Source organism: Meriones unguiculatus, assembly GCF_030254825.1.
Source record: "Meriones unguiculatus strain TT.TT164.6M chromosome 13 unlocalized genomic scaffold, Bangor_MerUng_6.1 Chr13_unordered_Scaffold_41, whole genome shotgun sequence".
Taxonomy (NCBI): Eukaryota; Metazoa; Chordata; class Mammalia; order Rodentia; family Muridae; genus Meriones; species Meriones unguiculatus.
Window position 1 is genome coordinate 2,554,289 of NW_026843650.1, and position 26,483 is coordinate 2,580,771.

Here is a 26,483-nt window from a genome sequence, read left to right on the forward strand (position 1 = left end):
CCCTGACCAGATTGCGCTCCCAAGTGGGGAAGGAACGATAATGGTCAGTTTGAGACTAGAAGCTTTGCTTATATACCCGTGTCCGAGGCCCGGGAGATGGCGGGAAGTGGAGGGGGGGGGCTCAGTGACTCCAAGCCCTGAAGTCTCTGATCTCTGCCTGGCAGATCGGAATCAAAGTCGGAAGGGGCGGGACTTCCGCAATAGGTACGCCAGTATCTTAGCGGGTTTTCCCAGGTCAGCGTCCTTATTCCCTGCGTGCATCCTGGGGAAATGGGTTTACTCATCCCAGAGGTGAGGCTGTGCATGACTATGTACAGGCGCCCTCTGCTGGCTTGTAGGTCCACAAGCAGGCAGGACTCTAATGCTTAGGGTGCTGGAGGCTGAGTCATTAAGGTGCTCTGTGCTTAATGGTTAGGGTGCTGGGGACTTAGTACACAAGGATCTGGCCACATCTGCTGGCCTGAACCATACACATTTGGGCAAAGAGAAAAAGTAAGAAGTGGAGGAGAAGGAAGAAGAGGAAAGGAAGGAAAGAAAGACAAATGTCTGTGTGAGTTTTATAGAAAAACTCTCAGCTAATTAAAACGTGTGTACTATTTGGTGTTGACTTGCTGAACTTCAACCAACATACACATTAGGTATTATAGGTATTCTATAGTGATATTAATAATTTCTGTTTTTCGGAATGGCAAATAACATATTTTCAACTAGAAGGAAGTTGTGGAACATGGAAAAGCAGTACATTATATTTAGAGTCTGTATCAAATTAGAATGATTTGATGAACTTTCAGAGAAAGCTTCTCATATTCAAATTCGAGAACCATCCCTTGCTTAAAGCATTTTCTCAAGGCACCTAGACTCACCCTAGAATCACCCAGGTGATTCTTCCTTCCATAAATCCTGGATTGACAATTTTGATTGCTCTCATCCTGCTTTGCTGTGTAGAAATTGTAAGCCATATCGAGCACATATCTCTATGAAGATTAATCTAGAAGAAATGGCTGTAATGACTAATTCTGAGCCCAGCTATTCTATATGGAATGTAGTGTATGCAATGGCCTATACTGTCTATAAAATGATGTTAAGGAAGTAAAACATGGGATCTAAACACGACAAAAACAAGGGTGAACTTCTACCATGGTCGGTAAGCCTCCCCCATAAGCAAGAGAAGCACCAGGATCTTACATTATTGGTAAGTAACTTACCGTGTTCAAGCCAATAAAACATTTCATCTTATAATAAATGTATAAGTTAAAATGGAAAAGGGAACTATCACAATGTATGCATATATTAATATAATTATCTTACATGATTTTGGGACTGAAAGCACTGATTTGAAGACATTAAATTTGAAAAAATTTCAAAAAAGTTTTTCTAATGTGAGATAAAATTCTGCAAGTTGTAAGTGTAATCAATGCAAAAATACAGTAAGTTCAATAACAAAAATATTTTAAAATTCATGGAATAGGTCCAACACCATAAGATATACACAAGGGGATCATATCCAAAGCAGCCATTTCACCAAAATTATAATCTATGTTTATGACACAAGACCATAAGGATATCCCTTTGTGGACAATAAATACCCTGTCCTAGAGTCAACAGTAACTGAAAAGAAATTTGCTTTCAAATTTTAATTTAGTATTAATAAAGTAAGATGAAGCTGAAACCAAAACTGCTTCCATTATGAAATTTTAGAACACAGACAGTGCTCATGAGACTGGGCCATATCTCAGTGTATTAGTGATAAATGTAATGTGAGTGTTTTAAACAAACAAGTTATAAACTTAGGACCTTGGAGATCACCTTCACATAGGGTATCATTAAGAAGATTGTTGAGCGAGTCAATTGATCTCTTAATTCAGTCAATGATAGGTAAGTACAACATGAACCCTGAATGTTTAGTGTACTGTGTAATTTAGTATTATGGGAATAAGTAATATTTGATATAGATATTGACATATTCTGTAATCATGGCTTCCAGTTGTAATATGTTAGGTAAGTCAGTATGTCTCTTGTTCAAATAACTGTGTACCTATATAGAAGTTCTTAATAACGTGAGTTATGAATTAGTTATCATAGTATTAGGTTGAGTTATTAATTTTCAGGAGTTGAATTTTGTTATCAAGATAATACTAGTACCTTAACAAAATACAGAAGTGTTTCTTCCTTTTCCCTTCTGTGGAATACTTTAAGGAGTATTGCAGTGAGTTCTTTGAGACTTTTGTAGAATTCATGCTGAATCTAAACCTATGCTTGCTTTCTTTTATTTTTTTTCTTTTTAATTGAAAGATTTAAATTACTTTTTCTATTTTGGTTGTTATGTCTCTGTTTAAATTATCTACTTCATCTTGATTTAATCTTGTTAGATTTTATACATGTAGAAGTCTACCAATTTATATTTTACATTTGAATGTTTAGTTGAATGAAGAGTTAAAATATGAACCCATGATTCTCTGTTTTCCTCAATGCATGCTGTAGTGTCTGTTATATCAAAATTGATGCAGTTGACATGGAATTAATAGAGAGAAGACAGGCATTTCCAGAAGCAGGATTTTTCTCACAGTCAGAACACTGATGTGTTAGTCTTTTGAGGGGGGAAGTGGAGATTCTGTGCTGTAGTACTAGGGGCTGGAGATTTTAAGTGGCTTGATATGCTGGAGGACATATCATGGGGTTTCAGTGTATAAATTTCTGGACTTAGTTCTGCCTCTGAGGTTTCGTTCAGGAATTGTGAGTGCTGGCAGTTATCCTTGAGCATGGGGTAGTTTTTAAGCAAGCATTTTCCAGCCTGATATTTTTTCTTTGTTATTGTTTCTAATGCTATGCTCAAAAACTGTGTTTGTTTGTTTGTTTGTTTGTGTGTGTGTGTGTGTGTGTGTGTGATAACAATGAAAAAAGACACCACAATTTTGCTAAAGAGCAATGAGGAGTGTATGAGAGTGTTTCAAAGTTGGAATGAGTGTGTAATGATGAAATTACATTATGCTTGAAATAACATTGTAATTGAAAAAATATAAAACAATTAAAACAACAAATAAAATCACTGTCATTGATGTATTAAACTTCTGTGAATGCAGCAAAAATTCTAATTGTTTTGTCTAAATACTTTGTCTAACAATCTTTGCCACTTTGTTGTAGGATTGGGTCTCTCACTACTGAGGTTTTACTGACAGATGTTTATAAATTCCCATTATTTTTTTCATTTTGATGTTTCCTTAGTTTTTTAAGATTGATTATTATTGGTTACTTTCATTCCTGTATTTAACTATAAATTAAATACAATCACTTAGAACATTTAGTTTTCTTATATAAAGAAATGTTGTTCATCCTTGAAAACATACATATAGTTAGCATTGTAAAAAATAAGCAGTTTATATTTCAAAATACATGTATATATCACACATGAAGTAACAATGAAGAAAGAAGCCTTTGATTTGAAGGTGAGTATGTGTGTGTGGGGGGGGCATATGTGAGAAGGCCTGGAGGGAGAAAAAAGGAAGGAAGAAAGTTTGTGGTGAAACTATAGACTCAAAATAATTGATAAATTTTAATATCCAGAAGTAAATACTGAGGGTGAAAAGACTGGCGCATGAATTCAGGGACAGAGACTGATATTTGTATCTTTCTGTATACCTAAACTTAGTTTGAGCATCTTAATGAGGAAGTCAAAAGTAGTTTTATTTAGGTATTAACCTCCAGTCTCCTTACTTGGAGTCTGCTGCTTACCATTTGAGCCACTTAAGGCTTTTTGGTCTCCCTCCCACCAAAATTACTCTTTCCCTAATGTTATTGCTTAACAACAGGTGGTCTTAATTAGACTGACAAAGTTCTTCAGGCTTGTTTACTCAGACACTTTCATCAGGACACTATGGGCTCACTGGCCATCCTCTGTCCTCTCTGAGGCAGACTCCCAGGGCTCTCTGTGAATGATGAATGAGAAATGGAGAGAAAAGAAGGAGGTCTCAGGCATACACACTCACTGAAACAAGAAATTTTTCAAACAAATTCCCACAACCTTACATATGATGATGATGATAGTTTTAGCTAGCATTTCCTCTGCATAAACTGCAGCAAATTCAGGCTGCCTTTGGGAGAACACCTTCCCGGTTCACCAGTTATGGCTGATTCCCACATACAATCACATAGACAAATGATCAGATATATAAACCTGTACATATCTATGCACATATTCCATAGATGATGCAAAAGGAGCACCTTACAGGCAGCAATTGACACACACTCATGTAACATGTACAAAAAAAACATATTTCATGAAAACCCATCAATAAACATATTTATATATTTATAACTCGTGAATGAAGCAACTTGCAGGGGGCTTCAGTCCTGCTTATGGCCTGGACTTAGCTTTTTTATTTCTGAGACAAAGGAGTAAATTCATAGTCAAAAAGGTAATTGATTACAGATAAAGAGGAATTTAAAAAATGTAACAGGTTACATGTATTTTCATTAAAACTAAATATTTTGTATTTGTGTATCCATTATAGAATTTCATGGCGAGTTCAGAATGACAAAGGTTGACAGGGGTTAAAGGTTAACAGAGTCCAAAAGATTACAAGAAGATATATGTCTGCTCAATTAGGACTGACCTGGCTGCACATTCTCCAGCTGTCACATTTCCAAATCTTTTAAAAGATTTATTTACTATTTATACAACATCTGCCTGCACACTAGATCTCTGTATAGATGGTTGTGAGCCACCATCTGTCTTTCATTCCAAGATACAAAGTGAATTTAGAATGACAGTATTTTATGCCATAAGCTGACAAAGCATAAGGAATTACAGTGAAACAATTTGTATATATTAACATCAAGTTTTGCATTTAATTTAGTCATTTCTTGGTTGCTCCATTATAATTTGCATTTTTAGAAGTGTAAACTTGCCTATATTTTTGCTCAATACAAGAATGAATGGAGCTATCCCTAGACTGAGAGCTTATCTGAAGCCACAATCTGTCTCATGCCCTTCTTTTAGTGAGGCTTATGGAGAACCACAGAAGTATTTATTGCAGCCATAAAAGTGTAAAATTGTTTTAGAAGTTCTAAGCAAGTTAACTTCTAAAATTGTTTGAATCAAATCAGGAATTATATAATCAGGAATTAATTCATCTGAATAGCAGCACATCTTCCTAAAGATCCCATGAGAATTTTATTCAATCAGAATGGGTAAAAACACAGAAAGTGAGTGTTCATGCCAAGCCTGAATTTTTTTAATTAAATTTTATTTAATTAATTACACTTTATTCACTTTGTATCCTCCCATAAGTCCCTCTCTCCTCCCCTCCCAGTCCCACCCTCCCTCCTTCTTCACCCATACCCCTCCCCAAGTCCACTGATAGGGGAGGTCCTCCTCTCTTTCCTTCTGATCTTAGTCTATCAGATCACATCAGGAGTGGCTGCATTGTCAACTTCTGTGGCCTGGTAAGGATGTTTCCCCCTCAGGGGGAGGTGATCAAAGTGCAGCCCAATCAGATTATGTCAGAGGCTTTCCCTCTTCCCATTACTGTGTAACCCACTTGGACACTAAACTGCCCTGGGCTACATCTGTGCAGTGGTTCTAGGTTATCTCCATGTGTGGTACTTGGAGTATGAGTCTCTGGGGAGACCCCTGTGTTCAAATTTTCTGGTTCTGTTGCTCTCCTTGTGGAGTTCCTGTCCTCTCCAGGTCTTACTATTTCCCACTTCTTACATAAGATTCCATGCACTCTTCCCAACAGTTGGCTATAAGTCTCAGCATCTGCTTTAATAGTCTGCAGGGCAGAGCCTTTCAGAGGCCCTCTGTGGCAGGTTTCTAGGTTGTTTCATGTTTTCTTCTTCTGACGTCCATCCTCTTTGCCTTTCAGGATGGGGATTGAGCATTTTAGTCAGGATCCTCTCTCTTAATTAGTTTCTTTAGATGTACAGATTTTAGTAGGTTTATCCTATGTTATAAGTATATACGAGTGAATATATACCAGGTGTGTCTTTCTACTTCTGGGACAGCTCATTCAGGATGATCCTTTCCAAGTCCCACCATTTACCTGCAAATTTCATGATTTCCTTATTTTTCATTGCACAGTAATACTCCATTGTGTAGAAATACCACAATTTCTGCATCCATTCTTCAGTTGAGGGGCATCTGGGATGTTTTCAGCTTCTGGCTATTACAAATAAAGCTGCTACAAACATAGTTGAGCAAATGTCCTTTTTGTGTACTTGAGCCTCTTTTGGATATATGCCCAGGAGTGGTATAGCTGGATCTTGAGGAATTGCTATTTCTAGTTGTCTGAGAAAGTGCCAGATTGATTTCCAGAGTGATTGTACAAGTTTACATTCCCACCAGCAGTGGAGAAGGGTTCTCCTTTCTCCACAACCTCTCCAGCATGTGTTGTCACTTTAGTTTTTCATCTTTGACATTCTGATAGGTGTAAGATGAAATCTCAGGGTCATTTTGATTTGCATTTTCCTAATGGCTAATGACGTTGAACATTTCTTTAAGTGTTTCTCTGCCATTTGATATTCCTCTACAGAGAATTCTCTGTTTAGCTCTGTTCCCCATTTTTTAATTGGATTACTTGGTTTGCTGCTTTTCAGCTTATTTAGTTATTTATATATACTGGATATTAGCCCTCTGTCATATAAAGGGTTGGTGAAGAATCTTTCCCCATCTGTCTCCTAACATGACCTTGCCTCTCCACTCAACTCCCATTTTTCCTCATAGTTGAACCAACTACGTTGATTGTTCCTGGTACTTGAAGATGGCATAGGAGGTTCTGATTGGGCTTTCAGTCATTTACAGGCTGTTACAATGGATAATAAAGTTAGATCTGCCCCTTTTAGTCTTGTCTCTGGTGTTTGATTCCCAGGATTCTGCGTGGCTCTGTTGCCACTCATTCCAGTTCCCTATGGTTCCTGATTTCCAAATTGATGTAAGCACTGGCAATCAGGACTAGTTATTTGCAAGACCAGTGAAACCGCTTCACTGCTGAGCCAACTCTCATGCCCTATGTTGCCTATTTTTGATCAACATTTACACTGCTGATGCTTTCATCTGTTATTTGTAACTGTTTAAATATAGATTTCATTTTAGGAAGATCATATCAATGTTACAATTTAAAGTGAGGCACTTTAAGTTTCTAGAAGATATGTACATAACTAGAGGGAATGAATAGCTCTGTGTAGAAACTTGAGCAAAGAACTGTCAGTGCTTTCTATCTATTGTTTGATTAATTTTTGGAGAGTATTCTGTGCCCCTGACTATTATGGAACTCATTGCATAGACCAGGCTACCATCCAGCTCTATGAGATATACCTACCTCTCCCTCCTGAGGGTTGTTGGAATTAAAGGCATGATAAAATACACCCAGCTTGCCTATTGTTTTTATATTTAGGAACTGTTCATACAATTTCTCTGAGGTGGGGTAAGCACAGTTGATCTGTTTACTTGTCTCCCCCTCTTTATGTCTGTTAAGTAGCATTTATCTTACAAGGCTTCATGTTTTTTTTAATTTTTAATTTTTATTAATTTAATTTTATTGACTTTGTATCCCCCTTGTAGCTCCCTCCCACCTTCCCTCCCAATCCCACCCTCCCTCCCTCTTTCCCTACCAGTAACCCTCCCCCAGTCCACTGATAAAGGAGGTCCTCATCCCATTCCCTTTGATCCTAGTCTATAAGGACTCATCAGGATTGGCTGTATTGTCTTCCTCCGTGGCCTGATAAGGCTAGGTGTGGGGAACACACCTGCAGGGTAAGCACTCAGGAAGCAGAGGCACGAGGATCATGTTTCCAAAACTTTTTAAAGAATTATTTATTATTTATACAACATTCTGCCTGCACATTAGATCTCAGTATAGATGGTTGTGAGCCACCATGTGCTTGCTGGAAATTGAACTCATGACCTTTGGAAAGATAGCGAGTAGTGCCCTTAACCACTGAGCCGAGCCACCACTTCAGCCTCATCCAAGAACATTAAGAAGGAATTTAAAGTATTAATTTTTTCGTGATCTTTTCTTTCCTTCTTTCTTCTAATTTATTGATTTATGGTTTATTTATTTATTTATTTTACAGTGTTCTGCCTGCATGTACTACTGCAAGCCATTCGAGGGCATGAGATCTTACTATAGATGATTGTGAACCACCATGTGGTTACTGGGAATTAAACTTAGGACTTTTACAAGAGCAGCCAATGCTCTTAACATCTGAGCTACCTACCTCTCTAGCCCTGGTCCCACTTTTCTTTACTTCATGTTACTTAAATTTTCTAAAATATAAATGAATGTGTTATGAACATCTGTAGAAGGAGGCATTGTTTTTCAAGGAAGAAAATGAGATTATTAACAAATGTCTTAATGATTCTTTACTATGGTCACACATAAGTTTGAATGAATACTGTCAAGTTCATCTCATATGGCACCATATGCTGAATTAAATTTATCATTGTGCTTTCAGGATGATGTTTCTTACTCATGACCACCGGGAGGCTGTATGCTGTCTTAGCTGAGCTAACTGGATGGATGAGTAAATTGCACCTTTTCATGGGGAGGTGGGGATGCCAGCCTTGAACTTGTCATCCTTCTGTGTCAGCCTTCTGAATGCTGGGGTTCAAAGCCTGGGCTGCTAAAGTGAGAATACTGAAGCAGATGGTACATTTATATGTTTGTGAGGATTATCACCTTTTAAGATTTCCAAACTTGATATGGTTAATATATCTCACACATTTAATAATTATTAAAATGTGTCCTTCTGCCATGTTATGCAACCCCTAACCAACTGTAATTCCAACTTCAGGGGATATACTGTCCTCTTCTGTCCTCCATGGAAACACACACACATTCATACACACATGAACATATGTGTCTTTTAAAAAGTAAGTGTGCAATTGGCATCACAACCAGAAAAGCATAATTTGAAGAGATGCAGCTGAGAAGCACTGTGATAATGTGGCCTTGACTCGCAGAATATTTCCTCAAGTGTTTCACACCATTCTTCTTCAGTAGAAGGTGTTCATATGTTCCCTATACAAAACAAAAATAGACCGCTATGTCTCCCTACAACCCCATTGGACTTCTGTAGTTTCTCCTGCCTTCTTTGACTTCTTTCATTTTCAACACATTAAGAATTTCCTGTAATGGAGATTTTAAAATTGAAATAAATGAAGATTTAAATCTTTCTTCCATCCGCCATTTTTTCTGTGTGCCTTCCTTGTGAAAGGAACCTGGCAAAGTGCCAGCAGGTGTGGCTCTGTTGTTTGGTTTAGTATTATTATCATTATCATCATTTTGGATTTTTTGAGACAGGGTTTCTCTGTGTAGCTCTGGCTGTCTTGGACTTGCTCCGTTGGCCAGGTTGGCCTCAAACTCACAGACATCTTCCTGCCTCTGCCTCTCGAGTGCTGGGATTAAATGTCTGCGCCACAATGCTTAGAAGGACTTTCTTATAGCCTGGTTTTTTTGAAGTCATACTATGTGACTTAGGACATGTCCAGACATGTGAGTGTGAAGAGCTGACAGTGGGTACAAGCCCCTGTTTTTGAAAGACAGGGTTTCTCTGTGTGGCCTTGCGTGTTCTGGAATGGTTTACAAACCCAGATGACTTGGAACTTACACAGACCCCGCCTACCTCTGCTTGCCCCACTGATTGTCACAGGTGTCTGACACCATACTTGGTTTTTGGTTATTATCTTAAAAAATGATTTATAGTCCCTGTCTGCCTTCCTGAGAGCAGCCCCGTTTTTTACTAAGAGAGTTGGCACTCACTAAAAGAAAGTGTGGCAGGGATCCCAGGATTTCTTTTTTAGGGAACAGGGACTTGCTGAGCCCTGGTTGAGCAGGAGAATTTAAACTAGACACATTTAAACTGGGATTATGTAAATTTACGTTGTGGCTGTGGGGCCAATAAACTAGCTGTAGTTACTAATGGACGCTTCTGCTTTTTTGTCCTCTCCTAAGAACTGTAAATCCCATCTGTTTGTTTTTTACACATATGAGTGTTTTGCCAAGGTGAACAGGTGTACCTGTTTGTACCAGGTGGATGCCTGGTGCCTGAAGAGGCCAGAAGATGGAACTGAATCCCCTGGAACTGGAGTTACAGATGGGGTGAACTACCAGGTGGGAAACACATCTGGTATTTTGCAAGGACAAGTGCTTTTAACACCCGAGCCATTTTTTTTAGCCCCAGAACTCTGAAAGGCATCCATGATCTCGTCCTCAGTGTTGTGGCAATTGGTAGAAATCCTCACATGATACCGACTGTAAGTCTAGAAGGTGGTCACTGGCATTTTTGTGTTCCCACAAAAAATCTGGAGCTACCGTGACCTTGCCCCTGTTGCTTTGGGGGTCATTCAGGAAATTGGCCAAGACACTGCAGAACACCAGCATACTGGGTGTTGGGAGCCTGGCTTCTGTAGATCAGTCAGGAAAGCTCTAGCCAAAAAAGGCACAGTGGACACTCCTCAGTGACAGAATGGCTGGGTATCCCAGGACATAGTAGAAAGCAGGAGTTGTGTCTTTGTTAAATATGACAATTGCCATGGCCCAGCAACATAGATTCGGGTCATCCCAAATTCCAGGTTCCAGTGTGGAGGCAGTCCCATGAAGTATTTATACTATCAGAACAGGCATACATGCTCTTCAGTTAGACCTTAGAAAAAGCAGGTTATGGCAAAGCATAGAAAACTCAGCTATGGATTCCAATGCCATCAGGTGAAATTCTTAACATTGGGCCTGCCAGACGCTTGTGTTCGAGTTAGCACCACCCTACAGGAATTCATCAGTCCTAGGATACTAGGTCCAACAAAGAAGCTGACAAGGAATGGCTAATAGGGGCTAAAGATGGCCAAGACAAATTGTTATTAGGCTCTGAACACACCATCTCCACCTCACTCCAGTTCTGATTGGTCAGTCAGATCTGTCCACGTTTCTTCTGTGGGAATTGTTCCTATGATGAGGTGAGTGGTCAGGTTCAGGGTGTGCAACTCTGTCAACACAGGGGAGATATTCCCACTAAACACCACAAACAAGAGTCGAATCCAAGAGCAAATGAAGAAGACAGACAGGTGACTGATACCAGCAACCACCCCAGTGTTCCTGAATTATAGCAATACACACACACATATAGCAATATTCTCTCTGTCTTTGTCTTTCTGTTTGTCACTATCTCTCTGCCTCTCTTTCTTTTTCTCTCTCTCAAACATATGCACCCCAAATGACTCATGAACAGAGCCTCAAAGTGGCTTGCTGGGTGATGCAGATGACTGTGCTGTGGTGGCCAATGGAGAATAAATAGAGGAAGCAGTAGCAGCAGATAATCAAGAGATGGCTTAGAATTCTGGGATTGCTCTTGACAATGGCCAGGAAAGGCTTAGTACTTCACGAATTGACCCAAAATCACAGCAGTGATAGCAAAGAAGCACAGAGTTGCACCAAACCCATGACCAGAAAACCCTAAATGGTAGGCCAGATCATTAGTTTGGGGAGGTGGATTTATGTCACAAGCACACACTTTTGGATTTCATAAAGAGGAAATTGTCAGGCTCCAATCTTCCAGAAATCAATAAAACGGTTGAGGTGTCTAATGTTATTAATAAAAAGAGGAAAGAAAAACCATGAGGGAAACATGGGTGCAGAGATACAGATATTCGCTCACACAGAAATACCATGAAAGCATGAAACCAGAAGCCATATGCATACAAAAGAACTGAATATATATTGTAGCCTTGACAACTCACAAATATGCCCTTGAGTTTTTTCTGTTGCCATCTGTTGCTGCTCATGGGGCTAACCGGTTAGTCTGGTTTGTGGCCCCTTGGAGAAAACTAACTTTAAATTTTATTATTATTATTATTTAAAGAGGTAGTGAGTGTTCTTTTTGGAGGGAGGGGAACTTTTTCTTTGAAAATTTATTATTTGTAGAGTATTCTGCCTGCATACCAGAAAAAGGCTTCAGATCTTGCTATAGATGGTTGTGAGCCACCACGTGGGTGCTGGAAATCGAAATCAGGACCTTTGGATAAGAAGCCTGTGCTCTTAAACTCTGTGACGTCTCTCCAGTGCCACCGTTTATTATTATTTTATTTTTTATTGATTCATTTTAGATCCCGGTCATAGACCCTTCCTTCCTCTCCTGGTCCTACTCTCCCTGTTTCCCTTATCACCCCTCAACTTGCCCCTCAGAGAAGGGTATCATCCCCTCCCCTGTGTCCACTCACCCACGCCACCATATCAAGTTGCATCAGGACTCAGTGCATCCTCTTCCCCTGTGGCATGGCAAGGTAGCCCCAACAAGGGAGTGTGATAGAAAAGCTAGCTTGTGGGTCAGGGTGAATTCATATGTGTGTTGGTCGCCCTGTGTTTACAAGACCTTGTTACCCTCGTGTCCTTCATCCCCTCTGGTGCTTACACTCTGCACACAGAGTTCCTTGAGCCCTTTGTGGAGGGAATTGCTGGAGACATTTCATTTAGGGTGGAATGGTCCAAGGCCCCTCACTGTCTGAGAATCTACTGGATGTGGATCTTTGTATTTGTTCCCATCTGCTGCAGGAGGAAGTTTTCTATGATGGCCAAGCAAGGCACTGATCTGTGAGTATGGCTGTGCTCCTTTAGCACAACTGTAGCATTTACATTTCTCTGATGTCCATGGCCTGTGTAGGTTCAGGCTCAGGCTCCTGGCCACCCAAGCCATGTTGGATCAAGGTTCCTTATCATGGAGTGGGCCTCCTGAAACTCAACCAGATGTTAATTGGTCACTTCCATGAAATTTGTGCCACAAGCACACCAGCAAATCTTGTAGGGAGGTTACCATTGAATAGTGAAGGGTGTATGGCTGGGTTGGTGTGTACTTTACTCTTTAGGTGGACTTTGGTGAATGTTAAGTGGAACACGAGCATCCACAAGCATGCATGCCATGTCTTCAATGTCTTATGTATTGTTGACAAGCAAGCACTTGAGAACAACTATAAAGTTATGTTCCAAGAACCTGACATTTGGTGGAAATTCAACTTTCAGGAGTTAGCAAAGCACCTCTTCACTTTCCTAGTTCCTCATTCTGTATCCTGTTATTTTCAGGTATTTCAGACTGAACAAAAAGCATCTTTTCAGGCTGGAAATGGACTGTAGTTTTCAGGTTAGATATACCAGTAGCATAAAATTTGGTCAGTGGTGAACTATACTCATCTGTGTGCATTATTAAAAATATCTAGATTGCAACATGTTTATATTCATGAATGGACTTACATGTATTATAGGGATTTTATGTAGATAATTCACAGTATGATTGCTTAAAACTCTTTCAAAAATTTACTGTTATTTAACCCACTTCCTTTTTTATGTTTATCCTCCTTCATAATTAGAGTACCTCCCCTGGTTTATCTCAATAGGATCAATTGTACCTGCCATTGTATTGCTTCCCTACCATGCTTTCTTGTTTCTACAGTTATTCCATGATGAATATTCACAAACCAACATTTGGAGCTAGATGCCACAGAGTAGAGAATGAAAGATATTTGTCTTCTGGATATGGGTTACCTAAATTATATTTTTTACTTACATCTATTTATGTGTATGATATTTATTGTGTTAAACATATTTATGAGTTTCCATTTTCTACCTACTGTGAACAGAATAGCAATGAAGGTGGCTGAGCAAGTATTTATAGAGTGGGATGTCGAGTTGTTTTTACGTATGTCAAGGAAAAGAGAGCGGAGTCAGGCAGCAGATTTATTTTTTCTATTTAGAAAATTCTCCACTCTGATTTCTGGAATGGCTCAACCTGTTTAAAAGACACCCCACCCTCTTTCCAGAGATCAATTTTCACGCCTGTTCTGTAGAAGAATCTCATATACCACCCAAAACCCTGTTATACTCCCCAAAATACCAAAGAGAACAAGTATTTAGTTCATGTACTATTTATATCAATTACTATCATATAATTACATTTTGAATATGTATATTGTCCACAAATTAATATGTAACATGCATAACTTACTAAAATTTGTTTTTAACAGCAGCTTCTATTCTGAAATAAAATGTCTGTGATTGGGAGACAAAGTGAGGGGCTCTTATATTTCTTTAAATACACATTTCAGAAAAAGTTACTTTAAAGTAGGTAAATGATTTAATTTTAGTACACTAATGAGTTGTATTAGAAAACTAATACATGAAAATGACCACTTTTTTTGCTAGTTTTTGTTTTTCAAACATCTCAAAGAGTTTTTATCAGGTCTTAAGAGAATAATGTAGCACTTAGGAAAAAGATGCACCCCAACAGCCCTGCACTGGAGGCCAAGATGGAGAAGACCTCCACAGCCACCATGGCTTTGCCCTTGGTGCTCTGGTAGACAGGGATGAAGGTGACCCAGACACTAAGGAACACCAGCATGCTGAATGTCAGGAACTTGGCCTCATTGAATGTGTCAGGCAGGTTCCTCACTAGGAAAGCCACAGTGAAGCTCCCTAGGGCCAGGGTTCCTAAGTATGCCAGCACACAGTAGAAAGCAGTAGCTGAGCCCTTATTGCATAAAATGATGACATGAGCATGTTCAGAGTGTACATCTATGTCAATATAGGGAGGAGAGGTTCCCAGCCACACTCCAGAGAGAATAAGTTGAATCAGGACACAGATGGGGATGACAGCATTATAGATGCCTGAGACAAACAACGTTCTCATTGTTCTCCCAGATTTCATGATCCTAAAGGCCAGAATTACAGTTATAGTTTTTGCCAAAACAGTGGAAATAGCCAACGTGAATACAAGTGCAAATGTTATTTGTTGCAGTATGCAGGAGACAGTATTTGGGCGTCCAATGAAGAAAAAGGAGCAGAAGAAGCAGAGGAGGATGGAGATGAGCAGGATATAGCTGAGAGTCTTGTTATTGGCCTTAACAATGGCTGATTCTCGGTGTTTAAGGAAGATCCCCAAAACTATAAATGTGCTGACAGAGAAGAACAGAGCTGTGCAGGCCAGAGCCATGCCCAGAGGATCCTCAAAGGATAGGAATGTCACTGCCTTGGGTAAACACTGGTTTCTCTCAGGGTTTGGATAGTCTTGACTTAGGCAAACACTGCACTCCTGCTGATCTGTGCGGAGTAAGTGAATCAACATTTCAGTTTATACATGTATTTATACATTGCACATTTAATTCATAAGAGTTCTTTTCAATAATTTGTATAGCCTGGCATATTCGGCTTCATGATAGTGCCAAAATCATGAACTCTTTGTGAATCCCAATCTATTGTTTTCCTTGATACTTAATAATAAGTTTTGTTTAAAGAATTTATTACTGTTTGTCTAAGGCATTTAAAGTGAAATCTATATTTCTCATATTCAGAAAAAGTAAAACTCTCAAGTAATCCTTCAGGTACTTTTTATTTTTTATTTATTTTTTATTTTTTTTATCAGTTACATTTTATTAACTCTGTATCCCAGCCGTGTCCCGATCCCTCATTCCCTCCCAGTCCCTCCCTCCTTCCCTCATCTCCACCGTGCCCCTTTCCAAGTCCACTGATAGGGGGGACCTCCTCCCCATTCATATGATCCTGTTTTATCAGGTATCTTCAGGACTGGGTGCAAAGCCCTCCTCTGTGGCCTAACAAGACTGCTCCTCCCTTTGGGGGTGGGGAGACCAAAGAGCCAGTCATTGAGTTCCTGTTAGAAATAGTCCTTGTTCCCCTCACTTTGGGAAACCAATTGGTTACTGAGCTACCACAGGCTACATCTGAGTGGTGGTTCTAGGTTATATCCATACATGGTCCTTGGTTGAATGATTTAAATTACTAAGTATAGTATTTTGATCATATCAGTGTATCCAAATGCACTTCCCTGATTACACCATCATGGGTTCTTCTCATTTTGCTTGTTACTCACAGTTTCAGTAGATATTTATTACCCTGCTTCTACATATTTTCCCAAGGTACCATGTGAAGAAATTAGATCCCACATCCATGGCCTATGAAACAATTCTGATTTGGTGGTAAGCATACAACACTTGCATCAACAAATTGCAGCTCTAAGCTCAGATCAACCAGTACCTATCTCAGCTGTAGAAGTTGCAAATGCATTTCTACATTCTTTGGCATTCTTTGACTCAGTACAGGACTCTTGGTCTTTTCATTATAATTCCAGAGTAATCCTAGGAATTATTCTAATTTCCACACTTGTTTTTCTGGTCATTTTCTGAAGACTAAAAAAAGCCCTATATGTCACACAAGAGGTCTATAAATATTGAAATCATTACATCAGAAAGGGGATAATGGCACAGTAATATTCACTGGAGTTGGTGAAAGTCATTTACTTTGCTTGATGTAATGCCAGCAAAGCTGAGCAGATTGTTAAAATCACTGTTCTTCTAACTTTTTGGATATTTTTTCTGTGTGTCTCCTTAGTAGTGGCTTTCTGCGCTATGATTCCATTTGTTTTTTCTACAAAAATTTATGTCTGAGTCTTTTTATGAAAATCCAAAACTTAACTTTATGTGTACACTGTTTATAAATCTTCTTTCTGCCTGGGACATCATTAAGCACAGATAAGCATATTAGATATGAGGCCATTATTTCAGAAGTTTTCTTGGGGTATCTTCCCCTAAACAGTATTTTGGTGCAGAGTAAACAAGGCATTGTGCAAACCCTGAGAGGCCAGGAGATTCAGTTATAGATTTAAGACTTCCTTTCATTATAGGTTTAGAGCTCCTTGAAAATGTAGTTTAAAGATCAGAGAGGATACACTCCTGATGGAATAAAACTCAGTAAATAGGACAGATTGACTAAAATAAACTTTTTCTACTTTATAGCATGATGATGATGCATATAGTAAAAGGAGTTATTTATTAGTATTTGCTATTCATACAAAGACCTGTTAAAGTATTTTCTGTTTTTCTGGACTGCACTCATACTACAAACACTGCCAGTCTAAAAGCAAACTGTCATACGTTAAATATGTTTTCTTTGCAGGAGATATTTTTGATTCCTTAAAGTAGAGTCATGGGCTTATAATACTATCTTTTCTGTTTGTATTTTTTTAATTGTTGCTGAACTTGTAACCATGGAAAAAACTCAAACACCCACTCTGTACCACTTGTATAATCATTAGTGTGCGTTTGAACTGTGAAACTTGTATAAATACAGAAGGACCTTTTTGATAGTAAATCAGAGCTACAGAAATGTCTGAATTTTAAATGTCAACTGAGAGATTCCCCTGACCACTGCACCTGACTCACTCCCTTCACTTACTGACCCCTCATATAGTATATACTCTGTGGAACACCCTGCTTGCAAACATACTCCAATTCTCTTTTCCATGCTGAGGATGGCCTCACAGAAAGGTTCCTGGTACAGGATCACAGAGAATGAACTGCCTACAAGAAAGTATTCATGGGACAGATATGTGCTCTCTGCACATATGTAGTAGTTGTGCAACTTGGTCCTCATGTGGGACTTCTAAGAGCACATGTGTAACCATTATGCAGATTGGTCTTCATGATGGTATCTATCAGAAAGATCAAAGCTGTCTCTGACTCTTTTGCCTGCCATTGGATTCCTTTTCCATAATTAGACTGCCTTGTTTAGTCTCAATAGCAAAAGTTGTGCAGTCTTATTGCAACTTTATATGTCAAGGCTGGTTGATATCCAAGGAAGGCTCCTTTTTTTTTGAAAAGAAATAGAGGAAGGGAACATGGGTTGGCAGGTGAGGTGACAGAGAGGGACTAGGAGGAAAAGTGTGATTAGATGCTGCAGTAGTACATAAACAAATCAATTAATAATCCATTAAAAAGAAATAGTAAGATTGTAATAGAAATGAATGAAACAGAAACAAAGAAAATGCAAGTGTTAACTAAAGGAAGAGTTGGTTCATTCTGAAGATAAACAAAATTCACAGACCCTTGTCTCAAGTAAATCAAAGAAAGAAGTAGAGGACTCAAATTAGTAGAATCAGAAGTGACGGAAAAACATTGCTACAGAATCCAAAGATATTCAGAATATTCTAAAGGAACATTTAGAAAAATTATATAGCAGAGTGCTTAAAATGCACATGAAATGGGTAAGTTTTAGATTGGTCCAAGAAACCATGACTCAAACATGAATTCAACTTTTATTCAACATCCTAAATAGATCTAAAGAGACCCATGAGGAAATTCAAACGCTCATGAAAGCATCTTACCAAAAAAGAAATTAAGGAAGCTGAAAGATTACAAAAGGAGACTCTAATATGTTGGAGACCAGAGTGCACCATAACTGAAGGATAGAGGATCAGAGTCCCAAAGTCCATCGAGCAGGTCCAGGGGTAGCAAACTATGGGCAGCCTGCCCTTCCACATACTCCAGTGAGTTTGGACCCCCAGGGTCTCTCAGCTGTAGAAACCAGACCTCAGATCCTTCCTGCTCCCCTGAGATCAACATCAGGATTATTGGGACAGAATCCCAGCCACCAAGCCACATATTCTCTGGACACCTTGTGGACACCAGGAGGATAAGAGAAACACAGGGATCTCAGATCCAGTATGGCAGAGCAGAGAGGAATCTTCATACAAGGAACACAGTTTTAGGCAGGCTTATAAGCTGCAGCCCAGCTTTCTTCTGATTAACCCCCACTCTTGTCACCTTGGCCTGGAGCCCTTTGGGGCACTTGCATATGCTCAGTGTTCATGACAGCAGCACCTGTACCCCAAACATCGGAGCTCCCACGCATGCACACTCCATGACCTTCAATTCACCTACCCCCATCTGTTTTTTTGCTCACTACCTGGCCTGTTCACTGCCCTTGAAGACACCGGCATCTGAATTGCCAGCACCCATTCTTGAGCCACTGCACATTCCTCATCTTCCTGAATGCTACACTAGACTCCAAAGACAAGCTGGTTCAGTCTTTGGTACAGGTTCCAGGAACAAAACAGCTAAGGCTACAGACAACCACATGGCAAAAGTCTACAATAAAATAACAGTCAACAAAAATCAGGAGACCATGGCTCTAACTCCCCAAAAAAACAATGGATATACTAATGTAGCTGTAACACAAGAAAATGACCTTAAATCTATGCTTATTCAATTATTTGTGGCATGTGAAGAGGAAAACAACTAATCTCTCAAAGAAATACAGGCAAATACAACCAAACAGAGGCCATAATAGACAGGAAACCACAATCAAACATGTGAAGGAAATAAAACTTTTCATGGCCTTAGAAAACTAGAATTAATAAAGAAACCACAAACAAAGAAAACTGAGTATGGAACACTTAGAAAAGTGATCAAGTACCATGGAGATAAGCATCACCAACAGAATACAAGAAATTGGGGAGAGAATCTCAGGCATTGAAGATGTAGTTGAAGTAACTGATAAATCTCTCAAAGAAAAGAAAAAGTACAGTTTCTCGTGCAAAACATTCAGGACACCATGAAAAGATGAAACCTAAGAATAATAGCAATAAAATAAACAGATGATTCAAGGCTCCAAGGTCCAGTATCTATTTTCAATAAAATTGTGGAAGTTTCACCAACCTTAAGAAAGAGATAGCCTTAAACATAAAGGTGGCTTGCAGAACACCACATATTCTAGACCAGATAAGAAAATACTTGTGCAACATAATAATCAAAACACTAAATCTACCCAATGAAAAAATAAATAAATAAAAGCAGCAAGGAAAAAGGCCAAATAAGATATAAAGGCAGACCTATCAGAATCACACCAGACTTCCCAACAGAGACTATGAAAGCCAGATGGGCTTCAGTGGATGTTATGCAGACACTAAGAGACCATAGATGACAGCAAAAGTGACCCAGCAAAAGTTACCGTCAACACAGATGGAGGAAACAAGATATTCCATGACAAAACTAAATTTAAACAATATCTTTGCAGCATCCAGATCTAGAGAAGCTACTAGAAGGAAAACTCCAACCAATGAGATAATCTAAACCCAAGAAGCACAGGATATAGATGACATCACAAAAAAATCAAGAGAACACAAGCACACAAACATACTATTAACACCAACTCCACAGTAACAAGAACTAATATTAATTGGTTTTTAATATCTACCAACATCAATGGACTCAACAGTCCAAGAAAAAGACACATTCTAACAGTATGGTTACACAAACAGGATCCAACATTCTGCTGCAAACATGAAACACTTCAGCCATAAAGATAGACACTACCTTGGAATAAAGTGCTAGAAAAAGATTTTCCAATCAAATAGGCTGAAGGAGCAAGTGGCAGTAGCATCCTAATATTTAATCAAATAGACTTTTAACCAATATTAATCAAAAAAGATTGGGAAGGATGCTTCATCTTCATCGAAAAAAATCCATTAGGACATCACTATCTTGAAAAACTATGCCCCAAATACAAGGACACCTGCACTGTAAAAGAAACATTCAAGCTGAAATCACACATGAGTCCCAACTTAGTAATAGTGGGAGACTTCCACCACACTCTCACCAATTGACATATCATTGGAACAGAAGCTAAATAGTGATAATGAAGAATACAGAGGTCAAAAATCAAATGGATCTAAGAGATTTCTACAAAAATTTTCACCTAGACACAAACAAATATGCTTTCTTCTCTGCACATCATGGATCCTTCTCCAAAATTGACCACAAAGTCAGGAACAAAGCGAGTCTCATCAGATACAAGAAGACTGACATAACCCTTTGTATCCAATTACACTGCCATGTTCTAGAGCTGGACCTCAGCTATGACAAAAAGAGCAAAACACCTGCACATATATCGAGCCTGAACAACTCTCTACTCAATGACAGGTGTGTCGTGGAAGAAATAAAGAAAGAAATTAAAGATGTTCAAGAATTAATTGAAAATGAAGGTGCAACATACCGAAACTCCTATGACAAAATGAAAGCCGTCCTAAGAGGAAAGTTCATAGTGTTCAGTGCCTTCATAAAGAAACTTGAGACATGTCATACAAGCAATTTAACGACACACCTGAAAGATCCAGAAAAAACAAAAAGATACAGACACACCCAAGAGGAGTAGATGGCTTTAAATAATCAAACTCAGTTCTGAAATCAATATACTAAAAACAAAGTGATTCAAAGAATCAACAAAACCATGAGTTGGTTCTTAGAGAAAATCAACAAAATAGACAATCTCTTAGCTAAAGTAACTAAAAGTTAGAAAGATACTATCGAAATGAACAACATAAAAAATGAAAACATGTATGTAAGGACACACATCAAGAAAATCAAAAGTCTTACTTCAAAAGTCTATATGTCATAAAATTTTTAAATCTATATGGAATGCACAATTTTCTTGATAGAGTCCACTTGCCAAAGTTAAATCAAGATCAGGTAAATAAATTAAATAGTCCTGTCTTTCCTAAGATAATAGAAGCTGTAATAAAAAAATCCCCATCAAAAAAGCCCGGGTCCAGATGGTTTCAGCACAGAATTCTACCAGACCTTCAAAGAAGAGGAAATACCAATATTCTTCAAACTATTCCACAAAATAGAAACAGAAGGAACATCACCAACCTCATTGTATGAGGCCACAGTCACATTGACCCTACAAAGAAATGAACCTCAGACCAATACTGCTTATGATCATTGGTGCAAAACTACTCAGTAAAATACTTGAAAACTGAATCCAAGAATACAACAAAAATATCATCCACCATAACCAAATAGGCTTCACCCAGACATGCTGGGGTGGTTCAGTTTACAGAAATTCATCAATGTAATCTACCACATAAACAAACTGAAGAGAAAAAAAAAACAAAAAACAAAAAAAAAAAAACAATGCATGATCATTTCCTTACATGCCAAAAAAGCATCTGACAAAATCCAACACCTATTATTCATGTTAAAATTTTAGGAGAGATCAGAAATAGAAGGCACATACCTAAGCATAGTAAAAACAATATACAACAAGCCTATAGCCAACATCAAACTAAACAGAGAAGAACTTAAATCTATCCCACTGAAATCAGGCACAAGGCATGACTGCCTGCTCTCTCCATATCTCTTCAACATAGTATGTGAAGTCATATATCACACTGCAAGGAATTTAACCTATGGTAGCACTAGATCTCAGAATATAAAGAATATTTATTTAATCTTTCAACATTTTATTGTTTTTAATAAAACATAAAAAGTTTTGTTTGTTATCCAGTTGTCTAAGGATTGGCCTTTTTGAATATGATAAAAAAAATAGTAGATTCTCATCATTATATTAATGTATTTTCATTTTGACTTTATATTTTATTATAAAAATTTTCATTTTTAAAAAAAACATAATTATCTCACTATACCTCTTCTTGTTCTTTGCCTAGAACATCTTCTCGAGCCACTTTATATCTATTCTCTCTCAAATTCATGGCGTCTTATTTATTATATGTTTATTTGTGTGTGTGTTTGTTTGTATTAAAAATACAACCTGCACATGCCAGATGATATTACTTGTCTATGTTATCACACATTTGAACATAACCCTAAACAGGCAACCATATTTTTATTTACATCAACTGGCTTTTTCTACTCTTGTTGATACTGAAGATGACAAATGTAAGTGTTATAAATGCAATTCTATTTCTCATGCACTCAAGAAATAATCATACATGTACTTTTTCTGGAGTTATCTTCAGGCAAAAATCATTAGGTTTGTTTATTGCAGAAATAAAAATCAATTCTGGACAAGTGGAGATCTCACATTTAATGGGGAACCTATACCATGGAGATAGCCATGTCATGCACCAAAAGGCAGGTTTTTTATTTTAGTAGTTTTCATCTGACACAATAACATGAGAATTGCCACTCAAATCTTCACACATTTTGTGGCATCAGCAGTGATTACTAATGGATTCAGGGATGAGGGAAAGAGACATGGAGAACAGCATTGCATTATGACACCATAGTCACTTAACTTTCCCCTTCTACATTCCCAAGCAGTTGAGGAAAAGTATTATTTTTCTACCTGTCTGGTTGGAAATGTGCCACTCTGGACAAAATACACAAGAAAAGTAGCAAATGGGTCTTTCTTCTTGTAGAACTTTCCAGAATCCTGGACCACAGCTCTGTGTACATACAGATTGAGGAGTCTGAAGGCAACACAGAAAAACTGGTCATAATATTGAACATTAATTTAAAATACTTTTGGCTAAATAACTTAAATGCTCATACTCTAGGTAAAGTGTATGTATTTTTTGTGTGTTTAACTTTTTTATAATTTTTATTTTTTTATATTAATCACAAGCTCAGTATCCAAGTGGGTTACCCTAGTAAAGGGAACAGCGACTATTTCTGACAAGAACTCAATGACTGGCTTTTTGACCTCCCCCTTCCCTCTGAGGGAGGAGCAGCCTTGGTAGGTAGATGAGGACATTGCAACCAGTCCTGAAGATACCTGATAATCTAAGGTCAGATGGAATTGGAAGAGGAATTCTCCTATCAGTGTACTTTGAAAGGGGCAAGGAGGATATGAGGGAGGAAGGGTGAGATTGAGAGGGAATGAGGGAGGGGTTATGACTGTGATACAAAGTAAATTGTATGTATTTATGGGGAACTCTGAGGTTATTATTTGTGAGTGTAGAATGGAGATTTGAAGTTAGCTCACTTTCCATTATTAAGTGTTCAACAACCATTTATGGTGATCAAACTGTGACTCACTTCTGCCTCACCTTTGTGAAATGTATAAGGCATCCACATATTCTCTCCTCTGAGGCAACAAGTCAGAACTCATTTGGAAGGGTTGGATTGTCAGACAGAAACCCCATTTCTCTCGCCTTATATTACACAATGAAGTTTATAATTCTTTACAAATAATTCCCTTTATATTAAATGCTGAAAAATTTCCCAACCTGATTAAAGTTGCTTGGCCATTGAATCAGAACTTCATTGATGAAAAAGCCTTGGTCTTGTGGACTCTTGAAGACAAATTCTCCCACTTTAAGTATTAATAAATTTTGCTTACTATATGAAATAAACTTCTGCATATCATATGTTTCCATAATATTCTTTTTCTCATCAAAGCTTATTTCATCTCCAGCAGCATTTATCACTTTAATTTTCCTCAAAAATGGATGCAGCTGAAGAGAGACAAAATTAGATATGAGTGGCCTATACAGATTACTCATTGAACTCTAAGAGAAATTCATTTTCACTCCCTCTGACATGGGTTTCTTTTTGAAGGTGCTTAGTTTGTTTAGGTGTCTCTCCAATTATGTAGCAAGATTAATATTATTCCCCATGGAAGTAATGCTAGAGCTCCTAAACACAAGTAGAAATATCATCTATGAGTTAGAAGATAGTATAGTGTGTAGCATGTCCTTAGTTGGCAAAATGTGTCTTTCTCCAGCACCAGAAAAAAATATTTCCACTTAAAAGATGGAGATTTGAAGAGGATCCAAAATGATGGTGCCGAGTGTACATGGTTACTGAGTGCTAGGACTCTAGTGACTCCACAGCAAGTGAGAAGCTATGCTGTGGACCCCAAAATGCCAATGTCTATGCTTCCCAGCTTTAAGGTACACTAGAAGGAAAACCCCAAGCAAAGAAAGTTAACCACACCCAAGAAAACAAATAAAATATAAAAAAGCACCATTGCTGCAAAACCAAAAGGAGAGAAACACAGAAACTCACTACAACCATAAAAAACAAAATTACCAGCACTAGCAAACATTAGTTATTAATATCACTCAACATCAATGGATTCAATTCCTCAATAAAAAGACACAGACTAACAGAATGGATATATAAATAGAATTGCTGCATACAAGAAACACATCTTAACAAAAAAGGAGGACATTACCTCAGAGTGAAGGGCTGGAAATAGCTTTTTCACGGAAATGGACCCAAGAAGCAAATTGAAAGAAGCCATCCTAATATCTAATAAAATAAAATTTTAACTGAATTTATTCAAAAGATATGGGAAAGGATACATATCATAGTAAAAGGATACATATCATATCAAAAATCCACCAAGATGATGTCTCTATTCTGAGTATTTTGCTTCAAATACAAGGGCACCTACATTTGTAAAAGAAGCATTACTAAAGCTTAAATAATACACTAATATATCCACAGTAATAGTGGGAGACTTCAAAACCCCACACTAACCAAAAGACAAGTCATGAAAACAGAAACTAGATAGAGAAACAATTAAACTAACTGATGCTCAAATCAAATGGATCCAATAGATATCTACAGAATTTTCACCCAGACAAAAAGGAATATACCATCTTCTCAGCACCTCACAGAAACTTCTTCAAGATTGCCCATTGACTTGGTCAGAAAGCAAGCCTCAACAAGTATAAGAAATTTGTAATAACCCCTTGTATCTTATCAGACCACCATGGATTAAAGCTAGAGTTCAATAACAATGGAAACAATAGAAAACCTATAAAACTAACAGAAAGTGAATGACTCAGTGGTCATTGGGTCAGAGAAAAAATAAAGAAAGAAAATATAGATCTTCTAGAATTCAGTGAAAATGAAGAGACAACATACCTAAACTTCTGGGACACAATGAAAGCAGTGCTAAGGAGAAGGAAGGTTCATAGCATTAAGTGCCTTTCTAAAAAGAATTAAGGAATTCTCATAGCAGCAATTTAAAAGTACATGTAAAAGCTCTAGAACAGACTGAAGTAAACACCTAAGAGGAGTAGACAGGAGGAAATAATCAAACTCATAGCTGAAGTTAGTGTCAAAGAAAAAAAATGGGAACAATACAAAGAATCAATGAAACCAAGAGCTGTTTTTTTTTGAACATCAACAAGATAGACAAAGCTCTAGAGAAGCTGACAAAAAGGGAGAGAGATAGTATCCCAATAAACAAAATCAGTTATGAAAAGGGAGTGTAACTCCAGAGAATCATTAGGTCTTATTTCAAAAGACTGTATTCCACAAGTTTGGAAAATCAAAAGGAAATGGAAGATTTTCCTGATATATGTCACTTGCCAACATTAAATTAAGATAAGGTAAGCAGGTTAAACAGTCCTATAACCTCTAATAAAATAGAAGCTGTCATCAGAAGTCTCTCAACCAAAAAATCAAGAGCCAGATGGTTGTAACATGGAATTCTACCAGACTTCCAAAGAGGACCTCATTCCAACACTCCTGAAACTATTCCACAAAATATAACAGAAGGAATATTGCCAAATTCATTCTATGAGGCTACAGTTACTCTAATACCTTAAACCACAAAAGGACCCAACAAAAAAGAACATTTCAGAGTCATTTCCCTTACAGACTTAGATGGAAAAGTACTCAATAAAATACTAGAAAACCAATCCAGGAACACATCAAATACATCATCCACCATGATCAAGTAAGCATCATCGCAGGAATGTGGGGATGACTCAACATATTTAAATCCATCTCTGTAATTCAATGGAAGAAAAAAAAATAAACATGTTTATCTAATTAGATGTAAAAAACGCCTTTGATAAAATCAAGCACCACTTCATGATAAAAGTTCTGTAAAGAGCAGGACTACAAGGCCCATACATAGACATAATAAAGGTAATATATAGCAAGCAGCCAAAAT

At 37.9% G+C, this 26,483-nt stretch overlaps 2 protein-coding genes across 2 annotated transcripts in view; both read right to left on the minus strand.

The window, feature by feature from the left end:
* LOC132651232 (vomeronasal type-2 receptor 26-like) overlaps nucleotides 1-24,663 on the minus strand; it is a 41,889-nt gene extending 17,226 nt beyond the window's left edge. The window contains exons 1-2 of the mRNA XM_060376481.1: nucleotides 23,797-24,663; nucleotides 22,914-23,037 (exon numbers count right to left, since the gene is read on the minus strand). Of these exons, the coding sequence (XP_060232464.1) occupies nucleotides 22,914-23,037; nucleotides 23,797-24,072 (400 nt within the window). The 5' untranslated portion in view covers nucleotides 24,073-24,663. The remainder of the gene's footprint in view (nucleotides 1-22,913; nucleotides 23,038-23,796) is intronic.
* LOC132651231 (zinc finger protein ZFP2-like) overlaps nucleotides 1-26,483 on the minus strand; it is a gene marked incomplete at both ends in the record, with an annotated part of 242,736 nt that overhangs the window by 32,212 nt on the left and 184,041 nt on the right. The gene's annotated exons all lie outside the window — the stretch shown is intronic.